The 25717-nt window shown below is 41.8% G+C and overlaps 1 protein-coding gene across 1 annotated transcript in view; it reads right to left on the reverse strand.

Moving 5' to 3' along the window:
- OTC (ornithine transcarbamylase) overlaps positions 1-25344 on the reverse strand; it is a 73640-nt gene extending 48296 nt beyond the window's left edge. The window contains exons 1-3 of the mRNA XM_060694110.2: positions 25269-25344; positions 22929-23016; positions 22422-22575 (exon numbers count right to left, since the gene is read on the reverse strand). Of these exons, the coding sequence (XP_060550093.2) occupies positions 22422-22575; positions 22929-23016; positions 25269-25317 (291 nt within the window). The 5' untranslated portion in view covers positions 25318-25344. The remainder of the gene's footprint in view (positions 1-22421; positions 22576-22928; positions 23017-25268) is intronic.
- Positions 25345-25717: the final 373 nt, after the last annotated feature.

Genomic DNA, 25717 nt, shown 5'->3' on the forward strand with positions numbered 1-25717 from the left:
AACACCCTGGAGCCAGCCTCGTGTAACCTCCCGGGAAGCCAGTACCAACCAGGAGGGACACGGGTCCAGTAAACATGTGGCCGCACTAAGTCTCCCCAAAATCCTGTCCACATCATCAGGAGTCACAGCATCAAACTCCTCCCAGATAACATTCTCAAGACTATTCCTCGTCACCCTGCCCTGATCTACCCAGTCAGAGTCCAAATCCCCCCGGATCTGGGCGATTTTGTCATACAGGTATTGTCCGAAATCCTCCGCCCTGCCTTCTAAGGGATCCTCCCGCACTCCTGGATGGAGCAGGGCGCGGGTCACCCTAAACAGGGCAGCCGGACGATTCCCTGATGACGCAATAGAGGCGGAAAAGTAGTTAGACTTTGCCGTCTCTATCGCCACTAGGTAGGCCTTAATATGCGACCTTACCAGTGTTCGATCAGATTCAGCGAGACTGGCCCTCCAACCGCTCTCCAGGCGTCTTTTCCGGCGCTTCATTTCCCTCAGCTCCTCAGTAAACCAAGGAGCCGCACGGGATCGGCATCGGGTCAGAGGCCGCAAAGGCACAACTCGGTCCAAGGCCCCACCAGCCGCCCGATCCCAGGCGGCTACCAGGTCCTCGGCCGAGTCATGTGCTAGATCCTCAGGAAATGGCCCAAGCTCCGTCTGGAACCTATCAGGATCCATCAGGCGCCTGGGGCGGATCCATCTAATTGGATCCACCTCCCTGCGGCGAGGGGTCGCGGTTCGAAGATCTAGGCGAAGGAGTGAGTGGTCAGACCATGACAAGGGTTCCATGTCTATATCCCCTATAACAAGACCACTCAACCACTGGCCAGAGACAAAAATCAGATCCAGAGTGTGACCTCCCCTGTGAGTAGGGCCATGAACTAACTGGGTCAGGTCCATGGCCGTCATGGAAGCCATGAACTCCCGAGCCACCTCAGACGTTTCACCGACGGATGGCAAGTTGAAATCACCCATGACTAAAAGCCTGGGTGTATCTACTGCCACCGTGGCTATCACGTCGAGTAGCTCAGGTAGGGCTGTTGCCACGCGGCAGGGAGCCAGGTACGTAAGCAACAAGCCCATCTGAACCCCACGGCCCCACCTCACAAGGAGGGACTCACATCCGGCTATCTGAGGCACAGTGGTCTCCCTCGGACCCAGATCCTCGTTAATAATAACCGCCACCCCCCCGCCCCTCCCCTGAGCCCTCGGCTGATGGAATGCTCTGAAGCCTGGTGGGCACATTTCAACCAGAGGGACGCCACCCTCCGGGCCCAACCAGGTCTCCGTAATACCCGCCAGGTCCGCTCCTCCCTCTTGTATAAGATCGTGAATGAGGGGGGCCTTATTGACCACGGACCTGGCATTGCACAGCATCAGCCGAAGGCCCAGCTCCTGAGTATCTAAGCCACCTAGTATCCGAGCAGAGCCTTGGGGACCGGGGCAAGCAATTGCTCTCAGACAGCAAGTGCGAGCCCCCAGCACCTGATGTGGTCCCCTGCTCCCGCCATATCTGCCCCTCCCATTCACCGTGCCGATGGTACAGCCCTCATAGATATCGTCCCCCATCCCTTTCCCAATCCCTCGTCCGGTGCCCCCCGGATCGTTACCCTGTGCCGGGCACGGCTCTGACCCTGGTGGATTTCCCCCCCAATCCGCCTTAGTCGTCTTCCCAATATCTTTAAAAGAATAATTACAACCCCCTCCCCCAGAACCCCTTAAAATCTTTAAAAATTTCCCTAAAAAGCCCCATAAATTCTTCCTTGCTCCATGCCATCTCTCCGGACTCCAAAGTCCGTCATCGAGATAGGCCCTCGATAATGTGGGGGGCCAAATCTGCGAGAGGGGAGAATCTCGCAGGGCGAGGAGTTCCGACACCGAATACATATAGCTATCAAGGGGAAACAGTCCAAGGGTGGGGGACCACTGATGTTATAAGCGTAGGGAAAATTCCAGTCCATGGTCAGGCTGCCAAGCTCCACTGTCCTCTCACGACAGTGGCTAAGGAGGTGCATATCATTCGACCCCGAAAGTTTCCAGGGTGGCCGTCTCTCACCAGGCCAATCCATGGGGACTTTGATAGAAAGCTCAAGGGTGAGGATAGCCATATTCCGCCTCCTCGGCCCCATGTCCATAGAACCAGTATCCCTCCTGGGATTAGCAGCATCAGGGAATCCAATATCCAGCTCAAAGGAGGTTTAAGTTCGTAAATGTTCGTCAGAAAAGTTCTACATGGTAGGGAATCCAGACAGGCCAGATGGAAATGGGAAAAAATTAGGAGTAGTTCAGCAGGCCAAGATGGATGGGAAGCTATGATCGTAGTAGGCCAATAGGCCAAAGCTCAGTCTGAAGGAAGGAGGGGGGGGATTCAAACCGCATAAGTTTGTAGTCATTTTCCAGCCCCAATAACCCTCAACCTTCCATTCTAGAGGGTAAAGCTCCCCAATTTCGTCCCCCCCCATCCAGCTCACCCTGGGGGGGGGGCTCTGGGTCTCCCTGGGGGTAACCCTTCCCTCAAGGGTCATATACTCTCCAGTCACCCCAAAATCAGACCTAAAAACCGCTGCTGAAGAGTCCTGGGCCGTCTGTTTGGAAGTCTTTAGGCCCTTGGGAGCCGCCCCAACCTTAGGCGCCCCCGTCACGACCACCGCCGCGGCCTCCGCAGTCCCCATCGCCATCGTCGCCATCGGCCCCCCCACGGACGTCCCCAGCCGCCCCCTGCCTCCAAAGATCCACCTCGAGGCATCCAGGGGCGTGGGAACCTCCGTAGGGGCCTCACAACGCCGACGTCGTCCAGGAGCTGCCGCCGCCGCCGCCATGACCGCCCGTGACCGCCGCCGCCGGTGCCGCTCCCCTGCAGGCCGCAGACCGCCGTCACCCACCGCCGTCCTGACATCATCCCCCTCAGCGCTGGGATGGTCCGGGGAGCCGACAAAGCTTCCAACGGGCTCCTCAGATGCTGCTTCGTCCGGGCGGGGGGTCATAGATGTTCGAAATGACCCCCCTGAGCCCCCCCAAGCCGAGGCATCGCCCCCAAGAAGCCGAGACTCAGCGCCAGAGCGCCATCTTGGGGCATGCGCAGTATATCTTTCTTCTGAGGTGCTTGGGAATATGGACCCAGGCATAGGACCCAAAAATTCTCAGGTGTGAGAGGCTAGGTTTCCTTCCATGGACCAGGAAGTATGGGGTTTGGTTAATGGCACTACTCCATGTCCTGTTGACTAGATAATTAGCCATTTTGACCGCTTCTGCCCAAAAAACTTGGCTCATGTCAGCATCTGCAAGTAGGCAGTTCATGACATTCTGCAGCACGCCATTTCTCCTTTCTACAATGCCATTCTTGGATGGAGTTCGAGGGGATGATTTAAAATGGAGGATACCTCTCTCCTTCATCCACTTTTCAAAAATCTTGGATGTAAACTCAGTCCCCCTATCACTCTGCACCTGAGCGATGCACACCTTGTGTTGCGTTTGGATCTGGTTGTAAAGATATTTGAAGTTGGTAAAGACTTCAGTTTTGTCCTTTAAAATAAATACATGGCCATAACGAGAGTAATCATCTACTACTGTTAAAAAATAACGCCCCCTACCAAGGGAGGGTCTAAAAGGACCAACCAAATCCATGTGTACCAGCTGATAAGGGTATCTTGCACGACGGGAAGAGACCTTAGGTATAGCAGCAGTTTTAGATTTTGCTGCCTTACAGATGGCACATTCCAAATAGGTATTACAATTCTTTATCTTAAGCCCATCAGAAAAATCTTGCATTTTCTTAATAACCGGGAAGCTGGCATGGCCGAGCCTGCGGTGTAATATATGAGCACAATCCAAATGTAAAGGTTTACCCATGCATACTTTGTCAACCTTATGTATCTTACCATTACAAGCCTTGGTCTGTTCAGTAATGAGAGTAGGCACTGGATTAATGGTCACCTTAGAGTTCCTCAGGGTTGGCTGAGGAGTTGTGACCTTAATGGGCTCAGCCTTAATGGCTTTGGATGTCCTAGGAGCTGGTTTAAAAGCTTCATTGGTTTTAGGTCCAGGGTCCTTGAGTTTGGACAACCTGGGGGCTGGCACAGAACCTTTCTGCTCTATCTGGGCGTTAGCTCCCTGAGCCCTCTTGTTAGGTTTCTTGTGCCTTTTGACCTTTGCTTTTGGAGAAAAATAAGGCAAATTGTTGATTTTTACAATATCGCCAACAACACCCCCATTTTCGAAAACATAACCTCCACCCTTCTCAAAAACCAGTTTTACATTTTTATCCTCAGTCAATTTTAAGATGCTTAAAAGGTTGTTCTTGATTGAGGGAACATACAGTGCCCCTGTGACATCTCCTATACCAGGCACATTGATCACGCCTTCCCCAGTTACCTCTGCCTTGTCCCCAGTGGCAACTTTTACTGAGGACTTGAGTGGGTGTAAAACCTTAAATCGTTGCTTCGTGTTGGCTATATGCGTTGATGCACCTGAATCAAGAAGCCACAGCCCCTCAGCATCCTTTACCTGGGAGGTGTGATTGTCACTAGTGATACTACAGAATTGGTATCCTTTATGACCACCTCCCCCTCTTCCACAGCCTCTTTTATTTTTAGTGTGCTTAAGTCCAGCCGTGTTGGCCCTAGAGCGAGGGCACTCCCTTTTAAAGTGACCTTGTATGCCACAGTCAAAGCAGGTGGGAAGGGTATTAATCCTTTCACTTGTGTCCTGGTGCCTCCTCTGAGGCCTAGGCCTGTGATATGCCTCCTTCATTTCTTGTTGTTCCTCATCTCTGCGCCTTAAATCTTCCTCAATAAAGCGGCCAGAAAAGTATTCTATATTTCTTTGTTCCCTAGAAACCCCTTCTAGAGAAATAATAAAGGGACTCCAGGATTTGTCTAGGGAGTTCAACATCACACTAATTAAAGTGGATTCAGAAACAGGCTCCCCCCTCTGTATAAGCTCATCCCTCATGGCTTTAAGCGTTGCCAAATGTTCCCCCATTTTGACACCAGGTTTGAGTTTATAGTTGTGGAAAATTCTTGACAATCTGCTGGTTGCAGCCATATTGTCACTATGGAACAAATTATATAGGGCAGTCCAAACTTCCTGAGCTGTGAGGCCATCTGAAAGACTGGCATACAGAGCTGTGTCTATAGAATTTAACAGGGTTGTGTAAGCTCTTTTATGCAGGAACTCAATTTCAGGGCTCCAAGGTAAAGGGGGTGGTCTTTTGATCATGTCCAGAGTATTTTCTCTTAATAGAATTATCTGAATCTCTTTACACCATTTTTTAAAATTCTGACCACTTAAATGTAATTTTTCAAAATTATTTGGCAAAGTTACAAAATTATTGCCATTAAACTGCATGGGGAGTTGTTCAAATGGCTGAAAAGAGCCTGTTCTGAATGGCATTGGGATCCCTAAGCCTGGGATCGATTGCTTAGGTCTGGCTCCTTTTTGTAGTCCTTCTGTAGTTTGAAGCAACTGGGCACGTGCAGGAAATGGAGCATGCTCCAAAGCCTTTTCTTGTTGGAGCTCCGATCTCCCTCTCTGAGCTCTGAAGTCAGGTCTGGCTGGAGCTTCAGCATAGGTCCGAACATCAGCTGGGTGTCGGGGAAACCTTGGAGGAGTGGGAAGAAGGCCTGGAGATCTTTCTGGAGACTGGAGGCCCATCAGATGAGGTCTATGGGCTGGATAGGCCTGGAAATGTCTCTGGATCTCTTCTTCTCCATCAGAGGAGCAGGATTGCAGCTCCGGATCATCCCAGCAGGACCGGAAAGGTGCGGAGGCCTCAGCCTGGGCCTCTGTGGAGCATTCAGGGAATGGTGAGCACCTCTGCAGTGGGGGGTGGGAGGCTGCAGGTCCATCTGGGTTCCTCCGGGGGTGGGAGGTTGGATTTGGGGCCCTCCTTGAGTGGGCAGCTGGGTCTGGGGCCTTGGGGCGGCCAGTGGGTGGTTGCTCCATAAATTCCAGGGCAGCGACCAGGGCCTCTATGGCCTCTTTGATGTTTGCCGTGGCAGGTGGGGCCTGGCAAAGGGCTTGTGGGTTCGGAGTGGTCCTCTGGGCCGCTGGAATGCTGAACTGGCTGGCTGGCGTTGTAGGCCTGGGCTGTGGAGCTGGGGATGGCCTGGCTCGTGGTGCTGGCAAAGTGCCCAGGGGAGCAGCCATCTTGGAGGAAGTTGCCTCCGGAAGTGGCCTGGCGGCCATTTTGTTTGGCGGGAAACTGGGGGGGGAGTCTCTCTGGCGGCAGGTGCCATCTTGGAGAGATCAGGCAGGGGAGTCCTTACCGGGATGGCAGGCATCTCTGGTGCTGCCTCCTCAGGCCTCTTTCCGGCTGCTGCCCTTGTCTTCAGGAGGGAGGCGAGTGCTGCTCGGCACTCCTCTTCTGACATCTCAGCCACTTGCCTGTCCAGGCTTTCATATTCTCTTTCTGCCCCCTCTTCGTCAGAGCTGAAGAAGCCTTCTCCAACATTGCCTGGCTTGGCCCCTGGGATCTCTTGCTGCATCTGGGTGGCCTCTGGCTGCCAGGGTGTAGCTGGATGGAAACCCCCTTCAATGTTTTCCATCGTTGATTCAGACTGGGGCTGCTGTGAAGTTCTCCTCCATTGAAGGCCTCTGGTCACAACAGGGGAGCTTCTCTCACAGGTTATTTTGGAGGGCATCTCGCCTTTTCAACAGCTCCTGGAGTGGAGTTCTGCTACCATTCCCTCTGCTACCATTCTGTGGAAATTGGGATCGTAGAAACACCCAGGAGCATAGAAGAGTCCAAAGGCAGATGCATGAATAAATGTGATAAATGTATTTATTCATATAACAAAACATATTAACTATGTACAAAGGCTGTCTTAATATCCATTAGGATAGGGGGCACACAGCGTGTGTGACTACCCTTATCAAAGATCATGTCTCATGGAGAACAAACGTAAAAGAGAGCATGGTGGAAAGGTTAGAGGGGGTTTTATACGCAGTGTAAGCCCCTCCTCTCCACATAGGGGTGGGGGCACTTCCTGCCTCCACTAGTGTCTGTATGATATATGTGCCAATGGCTTGCAAATACTTGACAGTATGGGAAAGAATTAGAGTGAAACATTATTTGAAAATACCAACATGGCTTTCAACAATGGAAGCATTTGTACATCCAAATCTTATTAATATGAGAAATATTAGAAGATATAAAGACATGTTATCAGCAACAGGGGAATTGAAAACGAAACAAGAATTAGATGAGAAAGGGATTGAAATGGAGTGGTATATTCAGCTGCAAATACAATCGAGATATGAAAAAGATGCAAAGCTATATGGTTTTTACTTGGAAATGACAGTATTAGATGAGATACTCACAGGAACTGAGGAAAAAATGATTAGGAAATTGTATAGTTATTTACTTGAAGTGAAGTTAGAAGAACAACAAGTCAAAGAAACAATGATAGCATGGGCAAAAAATTTTGAATATACGATTGAGCTAGATAAATGGCAGCAACTATGGGAAAGAAATTATAAATTAACAATGGCCACAGCATATAAAGAGAACTTGTATAAAATGTTTTATAGATGGCACATGCCACCAGAAAGATTGGCAAAAATGTTTAAAGATAAATCAGCTAAAAGTTGTAAATGCCATCAGATATCGGGATCATATTATCATATGTAGTGGACATGTCCAGAAGCGAGAAACTATTGGGCAAAGATTAGAATATGGCTAGAGAAAATGACACAGCAACATATTGACTTAAAACCAGAATTGTTTCTGTTGGGTATTCTTTCAGAGAAGTATAGTAAAGAACACACATATTTGATAATACATGTAATAATGGCGAGAATTGTATTTGCACAAAATTGGAAAGCAGAAAAAATTCCTACAAAGGGAGAGGTAATTAAGAAAATATTGGCAGAAATGAATAGGTTGACATTGGCAATTAAAGGGAAAGAAGAGTCAGAGTATTATAACATATGAGGAAAATTTTATTAATGGATAGAAAGTGAGTATAAATAATAAACATGGTAAAGATAAGAACTTTGGGATGAATAAATTGTAGCATATTAAAATTAAATGAAAAACGGAAGACATGTATGTATGTATTGAGAATTGATGATAAATTATGAAGATGATGGCACAAAAAGGTTATACCCAGATGATACATGGATTGATTAATAATGTACAGGAATGTAAGAAGAAACATAATTATAAAGTAAAAAAGAAATTTGAAATAAAGATGTATCTGAATAGAAATCGGGGCTGCTTGAATACCATCTCAGATTGAATTGAGAAAGGAAACAACAAGGGAGTGAAAAAGGGGAGAGGAGTAGAGAGGGGGAAGGAGAGGAGTTGGGAGGTGAGAAGAGAAGAAAAGAAGAATGGAAAAGGAGGGGAAAAAGAAGGGGAAAAGAAAAGGAGGAAAGAGGGTAAGAAAGGGAGGAAGAAGAGAGGAGAGGGGAAAGAGAAGAGGAAGGAGAAAAGGGAAGGAGAGGAGGAATGAAGAAAGTAGAAAGAGAGAGAAGAGAGAGAGAAGGGAAGAAGAAAAGTAAAGGTTGTATTAAAATAAAGGAAGGAGATGGTAGAAGAGCTGACCTGAATAACTAATTAGCAAATGGAAGTTAAATAATAAGATGAATGAATAATGATTAAAGATGGACAAAAGACTGTACATTTAAATATGTTGATAAAAAATAAAAATAAAAAACTTTGGGAAAAAAAGGTATTCTCTAATCCCTTAACACATAGACAAAGTTATATCAGATGATGGAAGCCAAACAGTAATTTCCATTGCACTGTCCTTCTACATCCCAGAATCTAAGGGAAAAAAAGAGATATGTGTTCTGTCCCCGTCTCACACATGCACACCAGCAGTTGACCAAGAGTTAAAATAAACCAGCAGACAAGAATTTCCTTTGATAACAGAATTGGCAGCAACCCAGTGGCTGCTTGCCAACAGTTTTTTACTTACAAAGGGAGGTTTATCTCCTCTGACCGAAAATATCGAAGTCCACAAAAGCCAAAGAATAGTCAAGTCCAGTCCAAAAAATCAGTCCAAGCAGAGCATATAACAAAGTTCCAGAAATGCAGAATGACTTGCTAGCTTTCAGTTTTGTCTGTCACAAAGCCTGAATGGCCACCACACCCCCTTTTATCCCCTGTGGGGTGTGGTCCAGTGACTCAGCTTAATCTTTGGCACGCCTCCTTCTCTGCTGCGCGCGCTTGTCTTTCCGACGCTGTCGGGGATCCAGCCAAGACTTATCTCCATCGCTGTCTAACTGCGACTGCTCGGAAATGCCTGGCTCCTGGCCTATCTCTTCTCCTTTGGAAGACACCTGAGGCATTGCCAGAGAGGAGGGTCCTGGAGAGGGAGGCCTTGCCAACTCCTCTCCTTCACTTTCGGAGTCTTCTCCCTCTGATAAGACGGGCTCGGGGGTCGGAGTCACAACAATATGGTTGATAATGTAGGTATTCCGAAGGGTAACTTATATGGTGATTTATTAGCAAATAGGCAGTGAATTGCTATAAAAAAGTAGATCATGTGATAACTGAAAACATATCAATTCTTGACTATGAAATATACTATAAAAGTGAAAACTACAGTAGATAAAAAGATACCAGACAAATAGAAAATATGAAAATGGCAGGACTTCCAGCAGTGACATAGGGTCGAGGCGGCACGGGAAAAGAATCGTTCTGTTCCCAGTGTCGAATTTCTAAGTTTTTGGTGCCTTTTTGGGCGAGGATCGGTCCTGGAGGGATCGGCAGTAAGGAAGGGAATCTTCAGAGGAGGCGAGGCGAGGTGCCATCTCCTGCCACACCAAGAAGGACCCTCAATCCAAGCTTAGAAGAAGCCAGCTGAAGCGGCTGACTCAGAAGCCTGACGCCCCGAACGAGACCAACGGGAAGCAGAAGAGTGAGTATGGTGCGAAGATCAGCGGTGTGAGCAGATTACAAACAATTTAAACTTTTTTTCTCAGTGGGAAAACCGAAGGGGGAGAAGTTGATTTTCGGAGGGGCAGTGGGCAGGAAGAAAGACTCAGAGCATAAATGGGCGGCAAACGATGAGGAGAGTAAAATGGAGGAGGACGAATTTCAGACCAGCAGAGAGACATTAGAGGATTGAAATACTGAAATATTGAAATATTGAACGTGGAGAGAGATCGATCTAGATAGCTGGATTGAGAAGTGAATTGGACACTATTTTCTATCCCCATCTTAGCTTCCCCAACAGAAAGAAAGAGGTGGTTTGGCAAAGTAAGAGACACTTATGATTGACAGTATAGATTAGAGATCACCATATTGGACTACTTTACTTTGGAACGGAAGAAAGACTACATCTGAAATACATCAGACTATTTTAAAACATATAAAACCTGGATATACAGAACTCTTGACAATCTTTTTTTTTTTCTTTCCTTTTGACAAATTTATATATTTCTCAGAACTTATTTGGTATTTATATTTATATTTATTTAATTTGAAGTAAACTACTATTTAAAACATTATATAAACATCCATAGCTTATATTTATATATAACCTATACAGTGGTGGGATTCAATTTTTTTAACAACCGGTTCTGTGGGCGTGGCTTAGTTGGGGGCATGGCTAGCTGGTCATGTGACAGGGTGGGCGTGGCTAGCTAGTCATGTCACAGGGTGGGCATGGCTATGTGCATAGGGACTACTCAGAGGGCTGAAAAAAGTCATTTCTGACTGGTCCTCGCACTTTTGACTGGTCCTCACACATGACCATCCTCATATTTCTGCCCATTGCAGCATTCTTAACAACCGTGTCAGTCATTTCACAACTAGTTCTCTTCACCACAGTGAGAAGATAGGGTGCAAAACGTAAAATGTGAGGACAGTCATAAGTGCAAGGATTGGTCAAAAGTGTGAGAATCTGTCAAAAAAAATTTTTCAGTCCTCTGAGTAGTCCATATGCACATAGGGACTACCCAGAGGGCTGAAAAAAGTGGTTTCTGACTGGTCCTCGCACTTTTGACCTGTCATCATTTATGCTTATTGTAGCATTCTTAATTAAATTAATTAAATAAAAATGACTTGCTGGGGCAGTCGGAGGCAGTCCGAGGTGGGCGTTTGAGCCGGCTGCAGGGCAAGGTGATACAACTGGGGTAGGTAGGCCGCTGCTGCCCAGGTGGGAGGTGGGCGCAGGCCTACAGGGCTGGCTGCAAGGTGAAGCAATGGGATGGGGTAGGTCAGGAGTCTGCAACCTTAAACACTCAACCTAAGCACCCAGTCATTTCTTAATTACCTGGGAATATGCACCTTCCCATATAGTCAGTGGGACTTGCTTCGAATAAATATCTGTTGTGAATAGTTCTGTTGTAGAACTGACATATGTGAGATTGCAATATCACACTGGACTGATAGTGGAATCTTTCTTTAGACTAGTGCCTATATAACATTTTAAATTCAGGAGATTGATTTAAGAGCTACAGAGTCAGCTGTGCATTGTCCAAGTAGACTGTTGGGTACTTCCCTAATACCCAACATAAATAATCTAAAATGGCTACTCCACCTACTGATCGTTAGTACTGTTACTATATATGTTTACTTGGCTGTGGTCCTGTACTCATTTTAAGCTCACATTGAACCCAGAAGGGGAAAAAACTGGAATGTACATGATTTCAGAAAATAAGCATTCCTTGTTTGTTGTAAAGAAACTTCCTGATAGTGTGAACCAATATAGGTGCAGAAATATTTCAGTCATAATTTCACATATAAAATAGCCATTCATGTAATACAATTTGCATATTGTTCAAAACAGTCATTAGTATTATGGCTGATGTTTGACAGCAAGCCTAAAAGTCAAAGATCATAAGAGTGCTTCTTTCTCTGTATGTATACAAAATATCACATACCAGGAATAGCATATTAAGATGGACTTATGCAACCTGATGTACAAATAAACACGCACATATTTATGTCATTGAATGCATGTAAATCCCTGAAAAATATGTGGTAGCCCTGGACAAAAGAAAGGCAGTAAAATCACTCTAGGTGTAAGGACAGAGTAAAATATTAATACATGATATATGGAACAATTAAAAATAATAAGCACAGAGTTTTTTTCTCTCTCTCTTCCTTCCTTCCTCTTTCTTTCTCTTCTATCTCTCTCTCCTTCCCTTTCTTTCTTTCTTTCTTTCTTTCTGTCTGTCTATCTCTTTCTGTCTCTCTTACACACACACACACACACACACACACACACACACACACACACACACCTGGTCTTGGCACAAAGTATCTGTTGTTACAGAAGTTCTCATTTCTCTCTCTAATACACCTCATACTAATCGATACCCTCTCAATGTAAAGCCTATGCATGTTTACTTGGCAGTAAGGCTACTCTTTTTCAGTGGGAATTACTCCTAATAGATACACATGATTGCAGGCAGACAGCTAGCTCCTTTGTTTAATAGGCTGTAAGTAAAATTTCTACTTTAACAAAATTTATACCTAAACAACAGAATATAGGAGCAAAAAATCATAGCAATAGTCTGAGCTATGCTTTTCTTCTTTATTTATTTATTTTATTTTATTTATTTATTTGTTTCCATTTCTATACCGCCCTTCTCCAAACAGGACTCAGGGCGGTGAACAGCCAAAGTAAAAAACAGAACATACAAAATTTAAAAACAGTTTAAAATAATTAAATATTTTGGCCGTAAATTAAAACAACCCAATTTAAAATCAATTTAAAATTTAACTCAAGCCAGCCCAGCTAGTTGAAATAAATAGGTTTTCAGGGCCTGACAAAAAATCCGGAGGTCTGTTATTGTACGTATCTCTGGGGGGAGGTTGTTCCAGAGGGTGGGCGCCGCCACAGAGAAGGCTCTCCCCCTGGGGGTCGTCAGCTGACATTGTCTGGTGGACGGCACCCTGAGGAGGCCCATTCTGTGCGAGAATACTGGCCGGTGGGAGGCTATTGGTGGCAGAAGGCAGTCTCGTAAGTATCCCAGCCCTAAGCCATGGAGCGCTTTAAAGGTGGTCACCAACACCTTGAAGCGCACCCGGAAGACCACCGGGAGCCAGTGCAGCTCGCGCAGGAGAGGTGTCACATGGGAGTGCCTCGTCGCCCCCATAATCCCCCGCGCGGCCGCGTTCTGGACCAGCTGGAGCCTCCGGGTGCACCCCAGGGGGAGCCCCATGTAGAGAGCGGTGCAGTAGTCCAGGCGGGAAGTGACGAGTTTCCTTTAAATGGAAGTACTACCCATTTTAACCAGACATTAAGACTCCCCCCACCCTTCTTTTGCTTGAAACTCCCTTCAGGGTGGGAGGGAAAACCAAATAAAAACAGGAAGGAGGCAAGGACAGAAAATGGAAACAGGAGGTATTTTTCAGCCACTTTCTGGGACTGAAAAGTTGAGGGGACCCAAGGAAGCAGCATCCAGCTGGGACTAAGAAGACCCCCACTCCCACCCCCCACCATCCCACGCTGCCTTCTTTTTCTCTCCCTGCCCCCGCTCTTCTCTCTCCCAGGAAGAAGGAGACTAACCTTATAAAAAAAAAAAAGAAAACTCTGCTGCTGAGCAGAGAAAGCAGTAGCTGGGAAGGATGTTGCTACGGAGTTAAAACAATGAAAAAATTGCCCTTCCCCTGTTCCTACCCTCCCTCTTTTTCTCCCCACCAATTTCTTTTGGCACCAGAGCCAAAGTGGTTTCTTTCGCTGCCTGCAAGCTGCTGGCTGCCTCTACTCTGCAGTTTACTTGTGAGCAAGTTTACTCGTGAGCATGGTTCCCTCTTGTTTGTGAAGTCCCCCTCCTCCCCCCCCCAGATGGAGAAAGACAGGAGAGGGCTGCTGCTACCCCTATCAGTCCCAGTGCAGCGGCTGCATGCAACGTGACTGACTGGCAGGGAGAAGGGAGCAAAGCAAAGCAAAGCTTGCTGAGCTTCCCCCCATCCCCTGCCCCACTTGCCACCCCAAATTGTGCCCCACTGCGAGACGCGCATTTTACCAGAGAGTGGCAGCTCTGGGTCATATCTCAGCCATTGAGTTCAGGGAGTGTGAGGCAATTAACTTCTCGCACTCAGAAGAAGTTTTCCTTTACTTTGCAAGGTTTTTCCCTGCACACAACAGCTGAGAGATGACCTGGAGCTGACAGTCTGCGCTCTGCCAGGTGAGCAGCAGAGCGAGTAAGCCAGCGATCTGCCGGCTTCCTGTAATCTGCAGTTTACTCGTGAGTACCATGCCCACGAGTAAACTTGCTCATGAGTAAACTGCAGATTAGAGGCAGCCAGCAGCTCGCAGGCAGAGAAAGAAACCGCTGCCTCCTGCCTCCGTGCATTGAGGAGGCTGAGCAGCAGTGGGAAGAGCATGGAACGGGAGGTGCAGGAAGTGGCTGCCAGCGATGCCCTCAGGTGAAGATGTTGTGGGCGGGGAGGCTCGACCCCCTCTTAGGAGCCTCTGCGATCTCCTGCACACTCCGCTCCCTCCCTGCACGCATCGTTCCCCCACCTGCTGCTGGTATCACCCCTCCACCAGCTCTCCCTCCCCGGCCACCTGTGCCCTTCGGCCTTACCTTTGCCAGCAGCGGTGAGCAGAAGTATGGGGGTAGATTCTGCAAGTAGTGGCTGGGCGGGGTGGGCGAGCATCAGGCGGGTGGGGTGAGTGAGCGGAAACTGGTTCGGGGGGCGTGGCCAGCCGTTCGGTGTGTCACTAAGGCAAGCTTTAGTTCGCAACTAAATTGGCCTCGCTCGCAACACAGTGAGTGAAGCCAATAAATAGTGGTGGGGCGGGGCGGGGTGAGGGGCGAGCAAGCCAGCAATTTAACAAACGGTTCAGTGTGCTGTGAGGCCAATAAATTACAAAAAAACACAGAACCATTTGTTAAATTGTTGGCTGGCTCGCCCCGCCCACCACTATTTATTGGCAATAAATAGTGGTGGGGAGGGTCGGGTGACCAGCAATTTAACAAACAGTTCGTGTGCTGCGTGGGCCGAGTCCAATAAATAGTGGTGCAGAGGGGCAGGGCAAGGGGCGGGGCAAGCCAGCAATTTAACAAACAGTTCGGCTGAACCACCTAGAACCAGCAGAATCCCACCACTGAACCTATAATTATTTTTAGAAATATTTAAACCTATTTAAATTTCATATATATATAATTAATCACTGACAACTATTATTAATTGTTTCATTCAATCTTCTCCCTCCTTGCTTGTGCTTATTCTGCCATTTTACTTTTAGTATTTTCATAGTAATAATTAATTATTCAAAATAAACAGATCAGTTAATTGATTAATCAATAGACAGGAACGTTGATTTTGGAGGAATTTTAAAGCTATTAATGAATTGAATTTGTTAAAGAAATAATTAGAAATTAATTCAATATTGTAATATAGTAGGAGGATAAAGAAGGAAGGAAAAGAAAGAAGCCACATAGAAATTGGATGGTGATTTGGGAGAAGGTAGATAAAATCCTGGTGGAACAGTACAGAATACTAAAAGAGATGACTACCACTACAACGACGGTGAAAACAGGGAAGAAAACTGCATCAATACTGATTGGACCATCGGCCTCCCCAGTGACACAGAGGACCTTAGAGGGAATGTTCTCATCAGAGAAGCAGCCTACCACTTTAAGTATGCCAACAATGCAGGCCACACTTATGACAATACAAGAGACTATGGTTAAAATGCAGGAATGCATGAGTAGGAACCATGAAGAAACAAGGAGGGATATGGATGAGATTAAAAGAGAGGTAAAAAGTGATATTCAGAAGATAGATGAAAAGATGGATTCGATACAAGAAATTATTTTTAAAAATGATCAAAGGATAATAGCTATAGAAAAGAAAACAGAATTGATGGAAGAAAGACTGGAATCTCTAGATTTAAAAATGATGGGACTAAATAAAGAATTAGAAAACACTGTGGCACAATTGGAAATGGAAAGAGCTGCATTTTACTTACGTTTTCAAAACGTGGTTGAAGACAGAGAGGAGGACTTAACGTTAGTAATGGCAGAAATGATAGCAGAGGCCCTCCAAAGAGAGAAAAATGAAATAATAAATGAATTGGACAAAGTATACAGAGACCACACAAATTATGCTCGACAAAATAAACTACCCCGGGAGGTGCATGTAAGATTTATGAGACGGAAAGTTAGAGACATTGTATATAAAATAACAAAAGATAATCCTATGTTTTATAGGAGCAAAGAAAAAAATACGTTGAAGCAAGTTCCAAAAAGAATAAGAGAGCTGAGAAAAGATTACTGGTTCTTAGCCACATTACTAAACAAGAGATACATACCTTTCAGATGGATAACACCAGAAGGAATGTTGGTAACGTGGCAGGGGAAGAAAATAAGGGTGGACTCACAAAGCAAAGCACAGAATTTTCATGATCAAGTGATGGGTATTGAAACAACAAGTAGTAGCAAAGAGGAGTTGGGACGGAACGCCAAAGGAAAACAGAGACGAGAACGTAAAACAGCGCCAAAGGAAGGAGAAAAAGAGGAAGAAGGCGAGATTCAAGAGGAAGAAGGAATACAAACAAGAGGGGAAAAAAGGAAGAGGAAGAAACAAAAAAGAAACAACAGGAAAACCACTAAGAAATGGAACATAACTTAAAAATTCTATCACTGAATGTAAATGGTCTCAATTCACCATCCAAACGACATCAAATTTTAAGAAAAGTCTTGAAACAAAAAATGGATATTATGTGCCTCCAGGAGATACACATAAGAAAACAAGATGAAAAATATGTACAATATAAGAAGTTAGATAAATCATATGCAGCATTAGCTGAAGAGAAAAAAAGAGGGGTTGTGGTATATGTTAAAGAAGGAATAAAGAGTCATTTAAAATATGTAGATTTGGTAGGGAGAACAGTGATGATAGAGCTAAAATTCAACGATAAAAATATCTTATTGGTGATTATATATGCTCCAAATAGTGGACAATCAGAATTTTATTAAAAAGTGCATGAAAAAATAATAGAACAAAAAAATGAAAAATGTATATTTGATTGGAGATTTTAATGCCATTATGGATATAAGAAAGGATTATAAAAATGGCAAGAGAAATAAAAATAAGAAAAATGTATTGCCCAGAACTTTTATGGATTTGGTAGAAGAATTAAATATGGTAGACAGTTGGAGATTTTATAATCCGGAAGTAAAAAAAAAAAACCATACTATTCTAACCCTCATAAATCCTGGTCCAGATTAGATATGGCATGGGTAACTAATACATTGATACCAGAAATAGAAACAGTAGAAATATTGTCCAACAAGTGGGCTGATCACAACCCAATAATGTTGATATGGAAGGGACGGCAGAGGAAAAAAAGTAGATGGACAATGAATATACAGATACTGAAAGAAAAAGAATATAAGGAGTACAAGGAGAAGGAATTAGAATTGTTCTATAAGGAAAATATAAAACAACATATCTCCCTACAAAATTTATGGGACACAACTAAGGCGTATGTGAGAGGTTTAACGATAGCCTATAATGCAAAACAGAAAAAAGAGAGAGAAAAAGAATATAATATAGTACAAGAAGAAATTAAAAAATGGGAAAGAAAATTACAAGAGAACCTGGGAGATGAACAAATTAGAGCTAATTGGACGGCAGCAAAACACAATTTGAACATATTAGAACAGGGGAAATATGCAATGGCATTGAAATATATAAAGCAGAATTATTTTGAACATGCAAATAAGCCAGGGAGGTGGTTGGCGTATAGGTTGAGGAAAGAAAGGGAAAAAAGAACAATCCAGCAATTACAGGACAAAAAGGGTAAAATGCAACAGAGTTTAGAGAAGAAAAAGGAGATAATAATTCAATATTACCAAGAGCTTTATGAGCAAGATAAAGTGACAGTGGATAAAATAGAACAGTATTTAAGTGGGGAAGGAATGTCAATATTAACAGAGGAAGAAAAAGAGCTATTAAATAGAGAAATTACTATAGGGGAGTTAAAAGAAGCATTGAAGAGACAAAAAAATAATAAAACGCCGGGGACTGATGGCCTACCAACAGAATTTTATAAAAATTTAGGGGAATCACTAATGGGATTAGAAACATACAATGAGACATTGACAGAGGCAAAGCTACCAAGTACATGGAGGGAAGCATATATCTCCCTGATACCGAAAGAAGGAGCAAATACAACATTAATAAAAAATTATAGACCGATCTCCTTATTAAATACTGACTAAAAAATTTTTATGAACATAATTGCAAATAGGATGAAAAAAATACTAAAAAACAGAATACATCAGGATCAAAATGGTTTCTTGCCAACAAGACAAATAAAAAACAATATGGTAATGGTAATTAATGTCCTAGAATACTATGAGATGCATCCAGAGAGACACGTAGCACTGATATTTCTGGATGCACAAAAAGCATTTGACCAAGTTAATTGGCAATTCATGATACATCAAATTAAAAATATGAAATTCAGAGAGAAATTTGAAAGAATGATATTGTCAATATATGCAAATCAAAAGGCAAGCATATTAGTAAATGGGGACCCTACAAAATTTTTTGGAATAAATAAAGGAGTACGACAGGGCTGTCCACTGTCGCCTTTACTTTTTATTTTGACTCTGGAAAATTTGCTAATTAGAATTAGGCCAAATAAAGAAATAAAAGGATTAAACATAAAAAAAGAAGAATACAAGATCCAAGCATTCGCGGACGACCTTGTCTTCTTCATAGAAGATCCAATAAAAACAACACCAAAGTTAATAAAAGAGATAGAATTTGGAAATGTAGCGGGCTTAAAAATTAATAAAGAAAAGACTAAAATGATAATGAAAAATATAATAGCAAACAAGTAGAGAAATTAGCAAAGGATTCAGGATTACAGGTAGTCAAAAAGGTGAAATACCTAGGGATAAATCTGACAGCGAGAAGTGCAACGATAAAAGAAAATAACTATGGCTCTTTGGTCCAAAAAATAAAAGAAGATTTGGAAAAATGGGGGAAATTAAAACTGTCATTGTTGGGGAGAATCGCAGCAATAAAATCAAACATACTGCCAAGACTCCTTTATTTATTCCAAACAATCCCAATAAAATTAGATAAGAATTTTTTAAATAACTTGGACAAAATAACTACAAAATTTGTGTGGGAGGGGAAAAAACCAAGAATTAAATTAAGTATATTACAAGAAGATAAAATTAGAGGTGGATTTGGATTTCCGGCATGGGAAAAATATTACAAAGCAACAAACTTAACATGGATTAGAGAATGGGTAACCTTGGAAAATCAAAGATTATTAAAATTAGAAGGCCACAATTTAATGAAGGGATGGCATGCCTTTTTATGGAGCCCTAGAAATAAAACATACAAACATTTCAATAATCACATTATTAGGAAATCATTAATTGGTACATGGCAAGAAATCAAAAACAAACATTACATGAAAGTTCCCAGCTGGTTATCAATAATAGAAGCAATAACATACCCCAACACATTAGCAAACAAAAAATGATAAGATACAGAGAGATATTAGATTCACAAGGAATATTGAAAACACGGGAAGAACTCAAAGAACAAGGAATATTAATAGACTGGTGGCCCTATTTACAAATAAAAACAAGATACAGAAAAGATCAAGAGGAGGGAGGAATAGAACCAAAACCAAACCAATTAGATAAATTATTAGAAACCAAAGAAGAAAAATTAATTTCAAAAATTTACAAATACTTACTAGAATTTGATTTAGCAGAAGAACTGGTTAAAGGACAGATGATAGCATGGGCAAGAAACATTGGGCACAGTATACAGTTAGAAGAATGGGAAAGGGCATGGGAAAACAATTACAGTATGACAAAAACAGTAGCATATAAGGAGAATCATTATAAAATGTGGTACAGATGGTATCTAGCTCCTACGAGGCTAGCGAAAATGTACCCGAGCGTAAAATCGGTTTGTTGGAAATGTAAACAAGCTCAGGGTACTTTCTTCCATGCCTGGTGGCTTTGCCCGGAAATCAAAAAATATAGGAGGAAAATAAAAACATGGATAGTAGAAATAATAGAGCAAGAAATTGAATTAGAACCAGAAATCTTTTTATTAGGCATAATTAAAGGGAACATTAGAAAAGACATAAAATATTTAACACTACATATAATTACGGCGGCTAGACTGGCACTAGCACAATTGTGGAAAACAGATCGTTTGCCAACGGATCAGGAGGTAATTCAAAAAATTTATACATGTGCAGAAATGGATAAATTAACCTTAGAATTAAAATACAAGGAAGACTCAAAATATTTTAAAGTATGGAATAGATGGTACAAGTGGATAAATCAAAAGAAAAAAAAGTAAAGATAAAATTTAGGAAAAATTAAAAGTAATAAATAGGCACCGTCATGTAGATAGAGTAGGCAATAAGTCACTGTTTATATATGTGTGTATATATAATTACATATATTCAGTTTGTTTGTGGTGATTTCTATTGCATATGTAATTTTATGATTGAAAATAATTTGTATATTTTTATCTTTTTAAACTTAATAAAGTTTGTTTTTAAAACTTAAAAAAATATGAAAATGGCTTAATTAATTCTATGTTATGAATTTACATGATGTTATACTTTTAAAGCATTTTAAGTAGGCTGACTGCTTCTCATTTTCAATTAAGAGTATTTGCTACTTCACAGTATTACTATATAGTTGTTCCATTAGCTCTTCAACTATATTTATTATGGGAAAAAACTCAATCTCAATACATGGATGCCTGGGAAAGGCTTCAGTGTCTTCTGCAGTACAGAGATTTTTGGTATCCTGAAGGGATGTTCTTGCATATTTTTTTTCATGCACTGAAAGACATCCAGTCAAAGATAATTTGAATGATTCATCCAGTCAAAGGAATGACTATACACTTTAAACAGCAAGTGGTTGCTAGATCATTAAAAACTTATCTTTAATTCACACGCATATTTTTATAAAACAATTAAGCAAGGAAGTGTATATATAAACCTTATTTCACATAAAGTATAGTAGTACTGAAAGAAAATAAGCTGAAGGGATACAAGCTTTCATATATGAGTGTTAAATCACCCTTGGGTTTCTCATTTCTTATTATTTTTTTCTTCACAAATTAATGTGAAGCCTTTATAACTTGAATTAATTCCAGTAGATTTAAAAATATATGTTTCCATTAAAATGTTCCTCATATATATATGATCCAATATGACATATGATAAAGAGGGATAGAGATTCCAGTTGATAGGAATGGGAAGGGAGGCAAAAGTACTGCTAGATGCCAACACTCCAACTCTCATAACTATTTGTTTCACTCCTTTTGGAAATATGACTTCAGGGATTTGGACAGGAGGAAATAACAACAGTCACAAATGTTTACACAAACCTTGATGATCTGGCATCATACAGTCTATATTAGCAGCACTTCTCTGTTCTAGGAAATCTCACTGAATTCACCTGAGAGTTTCCAGGCTGAGTTTTTTTAAGTAAAGAAGCTTTACACAATGATATAAGAACTTGTGGGAAAACTGGGAGCAAGATAGTTTATTTCAGAAAAGGCAACTCAATCCGAATGCTGAAAGATCTAGGGAAAATCACTTTAAAGAGACCCTGCTCACTAACTTACCACAACTGAAGCTGGTAAATTTCTATCACTGTTTTCAAGATTCTATATTTATCCCAGATTAATAATAAAGATACCTTACTGGAATCTGTGTGCTTCTTGCTTCCTTGGTTGGTGTATCAAGAATTTGACAACAGGAGGCACTGCTAATCATCAAAACTATGACCCTCCTTAAATTCAGGCAGGGTTTTCTTGATGGAAATTACAGTATACCTGGAGCTCTCCAGGGTGCTACCTATTTGGTTACCTTACAGAGCAGACTTCCTTATCAGATAATGAAGGTTTTCTGCCTTGAGGTTGTTTTACAGAAACCTGAGTATAAACTTACTTCACATTGTCTTGCTATTCTAGCCAGGAACCAATGTTCTATGCTACTAATGTTTACTATGACTGGAATCAATGTCTGGAAGAAAATATCAGTTGGTCTTTCTTCTTCTCCTGAAGAAAATAATTAAAAACATATAGCATTTATCATATACAGTACACTTCTCTAAATATATCAATATTTCTATGACCACTCTATAAAATATGTCAATATTATTGCCCATATACAAGACATGAGAGTAACGTAGTAACAGCAGCTTGCTGGGAGATTGAATCTGAAATAAGAATTGAATCAGTGATGATGTTACCTAGTTGATAATGAAATGCCATGAAATGGCAACAAAACCACCAAGCTCAGAGAACACTAAGAACCCCCACAGTTCAACCCTGAGCTACAAATATTTTCTTCTATTGATTTCTTAACTTCAGTTCAAATCTTAATTCTGTAAGATAGACTTATATATATTCTTAAACTCAAATATACCAAACTTTTTAGAAGAGCACAAATTGCTAAAACTATACTTTAAATCAAAGAATAGAAAGCTATTACCTGAAGTGTAAGATAATCAGCTAAAATCTGGATAGGATGATCAAAATCAGACAACCCATTTATCACTGGGATTATGGCTTCTTCTGCCAATGTGATTAGGTCATGATGTTTATATACTCTGGCCAGGATTGCATCTGTCATGGTTGACAGTACCCTATAGAAAACAAAATATAAAGCTTTTGCAAAGTATCAATGCAATAATTATCTCTCCCAATTTTCCTTCTACTTGTGAACTATATTGGCAGTACAGCAACCTCTATCTTATCTTCCACTTTGCCCATATTTTGGGATGGATACCATTTCTTAGTTATAAAGTCAAATGTACAGTTTTAATATCATTAGATTCAAGCCAGTCAATGCTCTTGAAGCATCAGGTTTTTTCCTTCTATTTTTTTTTTTTTTGTGAAAAAAAATCTAATCTTTGAATAAAACTCATTGAATTTGTATTTACTTTATCTAAAAATGCAAAACAAATAAAAATAAAGAGTCACTGAATATTCTACAAACCGTGCTGTGTTGGAGATGTTTTCATTGATACCCAGATGTATATCTTGTAATGTAAGGAAACATGGATGTCCTCCAAGAAGTGCAAATCCTAAAATAAATAAATAAATGATCAAACAAACAAACAAACAATAACATTTGCTATGCACTTAGATAGTCCAGCAGTGTCTACACCACAGAAATTCTTCTATACAATGAGTCTATTCTGCTTGAAAGATGTAGTAACAAGCACCATCACCTTCCAAAGACTGAAGAGCTCCTCCAAAAAATGTGGAATTTCAGTAGCAACAAAACTTTGCTTTTTAAAAGAAGTGATCTATAAATGTACTGTATAACTATGCACAAACTCTAGTATTGTGCAGCAATCCAGATTTAAAGAAAAAAGGGTGATTTGGAATTCATATTGGAATGCACATAGCACCACCTTCAATCAAATGAACTTTCTGCAGTGAAAATACTTGTTTGCATGTTACATACACATGGGAGATGGAAATTGTGGAACAATATAATCATTTCACTAAGGATCGGTCAATTCTGATTAGAATGTGGACTTTCCTAATCTTATGTCATGATCCTGACTCTATTCAATTTCCTCGTCCTGTTCCCTTGACAATACTATACTGAAGTGGGTGTTCTTTAAGAAGGTGTCAAGATTTGCTTTATTCTCACCATAAGATGGCGGTACAGCCATTGCCATATGACCTATAAAGCAGTGAAAGTAGTAAGAGATAAATTTATTATTAGTAATAGTACTCAACATGTGATAGCCACATGTTTATTACAATTCCTAAAATATTTCCAATAATAAGGGTGCAGAGAACAAGAAGACATTCTACGTAAATCAATGTTTCAGACAGACTTAGTGATTCTTGGTAGCTATTAATTCTATTTTGTAAAATAAAAAACATGCTCTTTTTCTTTCGTTGAAGACCATTTTTTTCTCCACAACTTCTGAAATATATTGCCAGAGTTCCCTAATTGATGTTCTCCAGATGTCACTAGGTTACAGTGCTTATGACTTCCGTGCCATTTGGTAGTGTGGGTAACTGAATTCCAGGAATGTTTTGGAAGAAAACTAGCATCGAACTACAAAAATCCAACTGCCACTTCAATACTTATGACCATTTATTCAATGGCTGCAGGGGTGCTTCAACTTCCCCCATCTATAGCCTTTTGGCTCCCTGCACTCTGTGGCCCCTCCTGCCCTAGTTGACATTCACCAGTCTTCTTGTTCCTACTGCTTACTAAGAATTCCTGCCCTGGCCCTTCATGAGGTAGCTGCTAGCTGCATGAGGCTTTTCTTCCCCAGGTTGCACAAGGCAGTTTCTTAGTAAGACCTGGGGAAGAGGGTCTCAAGTGGCCAACAGCTGCCCCACAAATTGTCAATGCAAGCACACCTTGTGAGCAGTAGGAGCAAGAAGATGGTGAAGATCAGCTATGGTGGTGGAGTACAGGGAGGCAAGGGCAGTTGTGGCTGGAACTAGGCTGGGGCTTCCCAGGGTGGCTGCAGCTTCTGATGACATGTGCTACTGGGCCAGGGCTGGAGCAACTGAGGCTTCCAAGGGTGGTTTTGGCTTTGTGCTGTAGGTCAGGGGCTTCTTGCAGCCCCAAAGCTGGCATTCCAAGAAACCCCTGAACTGCAGAATGTTTAAGCAGCTCCAGAGCTTTGCAGGGTGGCCAAAAGAACAGAGATGGGAGGGAATAGGTGGGGAGTGTTGAAGGGAAGCCAGTTCCTTACCTTGGAACAACCAAGGTTTGGGGCTAGGAATAAACAATCTCAGAATGACTTGGTTTGAGATGGGGTCTCAGCTAACAATGAATGGAATTTGTTCAACAACAGCAACAAGGAGTTTTGGGATTGTCAATGCTAAGTAATGCAGCAATGTGATCTCTCACTTTATGGCCACATTGCTTAGCAATGGAAATTTTAGTCCCAATTTTGGTCATAAGTTAAAGGCTATCAGTATCTGTATAATACATTTTATTATTGGTATCACAGTCACAATATTATGTGCAGATTTAGACACTTAAATAACTTTTGTATGCCCCTAAAATATCAGGATGGTTATATTAAATATACTGTAAGTACTTTGTAATCACTTTGGTTAAATTCTGAATGGTTTGAAATAATCCCTTCTGTTACAAATTCTGTTTTATTTATTGCAATGGTAACAAATCATAACTCTAAACAACTAATTGTGAGTTAAATAATGACAATCCATGTTTTTAAACAATATTGGCCTTTCCTTAGGACTCTTAAGTATATTGTAACTTCAGCAGTTAAATGTTATGCAGGCCACACAAGAAAATATATGTATAGCCATAATATTTTAGTTTATTTACCTGTCTCTGTAGATAATCTAGTTCGTGTGCTTCTTTTCTCAAAAATCATGGCTAAAGATTTGCCTTGTAATAATGGTAAATACTGAAATTCAAGAAAGAAAAGGATGGTATGTATCATACACTGAAATGTACAATGATTATTTTGAATAAAATCAGCTTATAGTGTTTTGCTGTTGAATTGCTTTCAGATGAAGAATGGGACTCTTTCTTAAATGATATATTTCTTTCTTTCTTAAATGAAATATTCCTTTTCAGCAGGTAAGGATTTTCAGATCCTGCATGAAGAATGCTGGGAATTGTAGTTCCAAACTAACCAAGGGATTGAGACTACCCTCTTTCATTTAAGGACATAACATAATGCAAAGCAGAAACAAAATGTTATACGTTTTACTTTCAAATAAAATTTCAATAAGTGGTACTTATTCCCAAGGTCTTTAGCTTAAATATAT

This window comes from Pantherophis guttatus, chromosome 5 (assembly GCF_059756535.1).
Source record: "Pantherophis guttatus breed Tessera chromosome 5, ASM5975653v1, whole genome shotgun sequence".
Taxonomy (NCBI): domain Eukaryota; kingdom Metazoa; phylum Chordata; class Lepidosauria; order Squamata; family Colubridae; genus Pantherophis; species Pantherophis guttatus.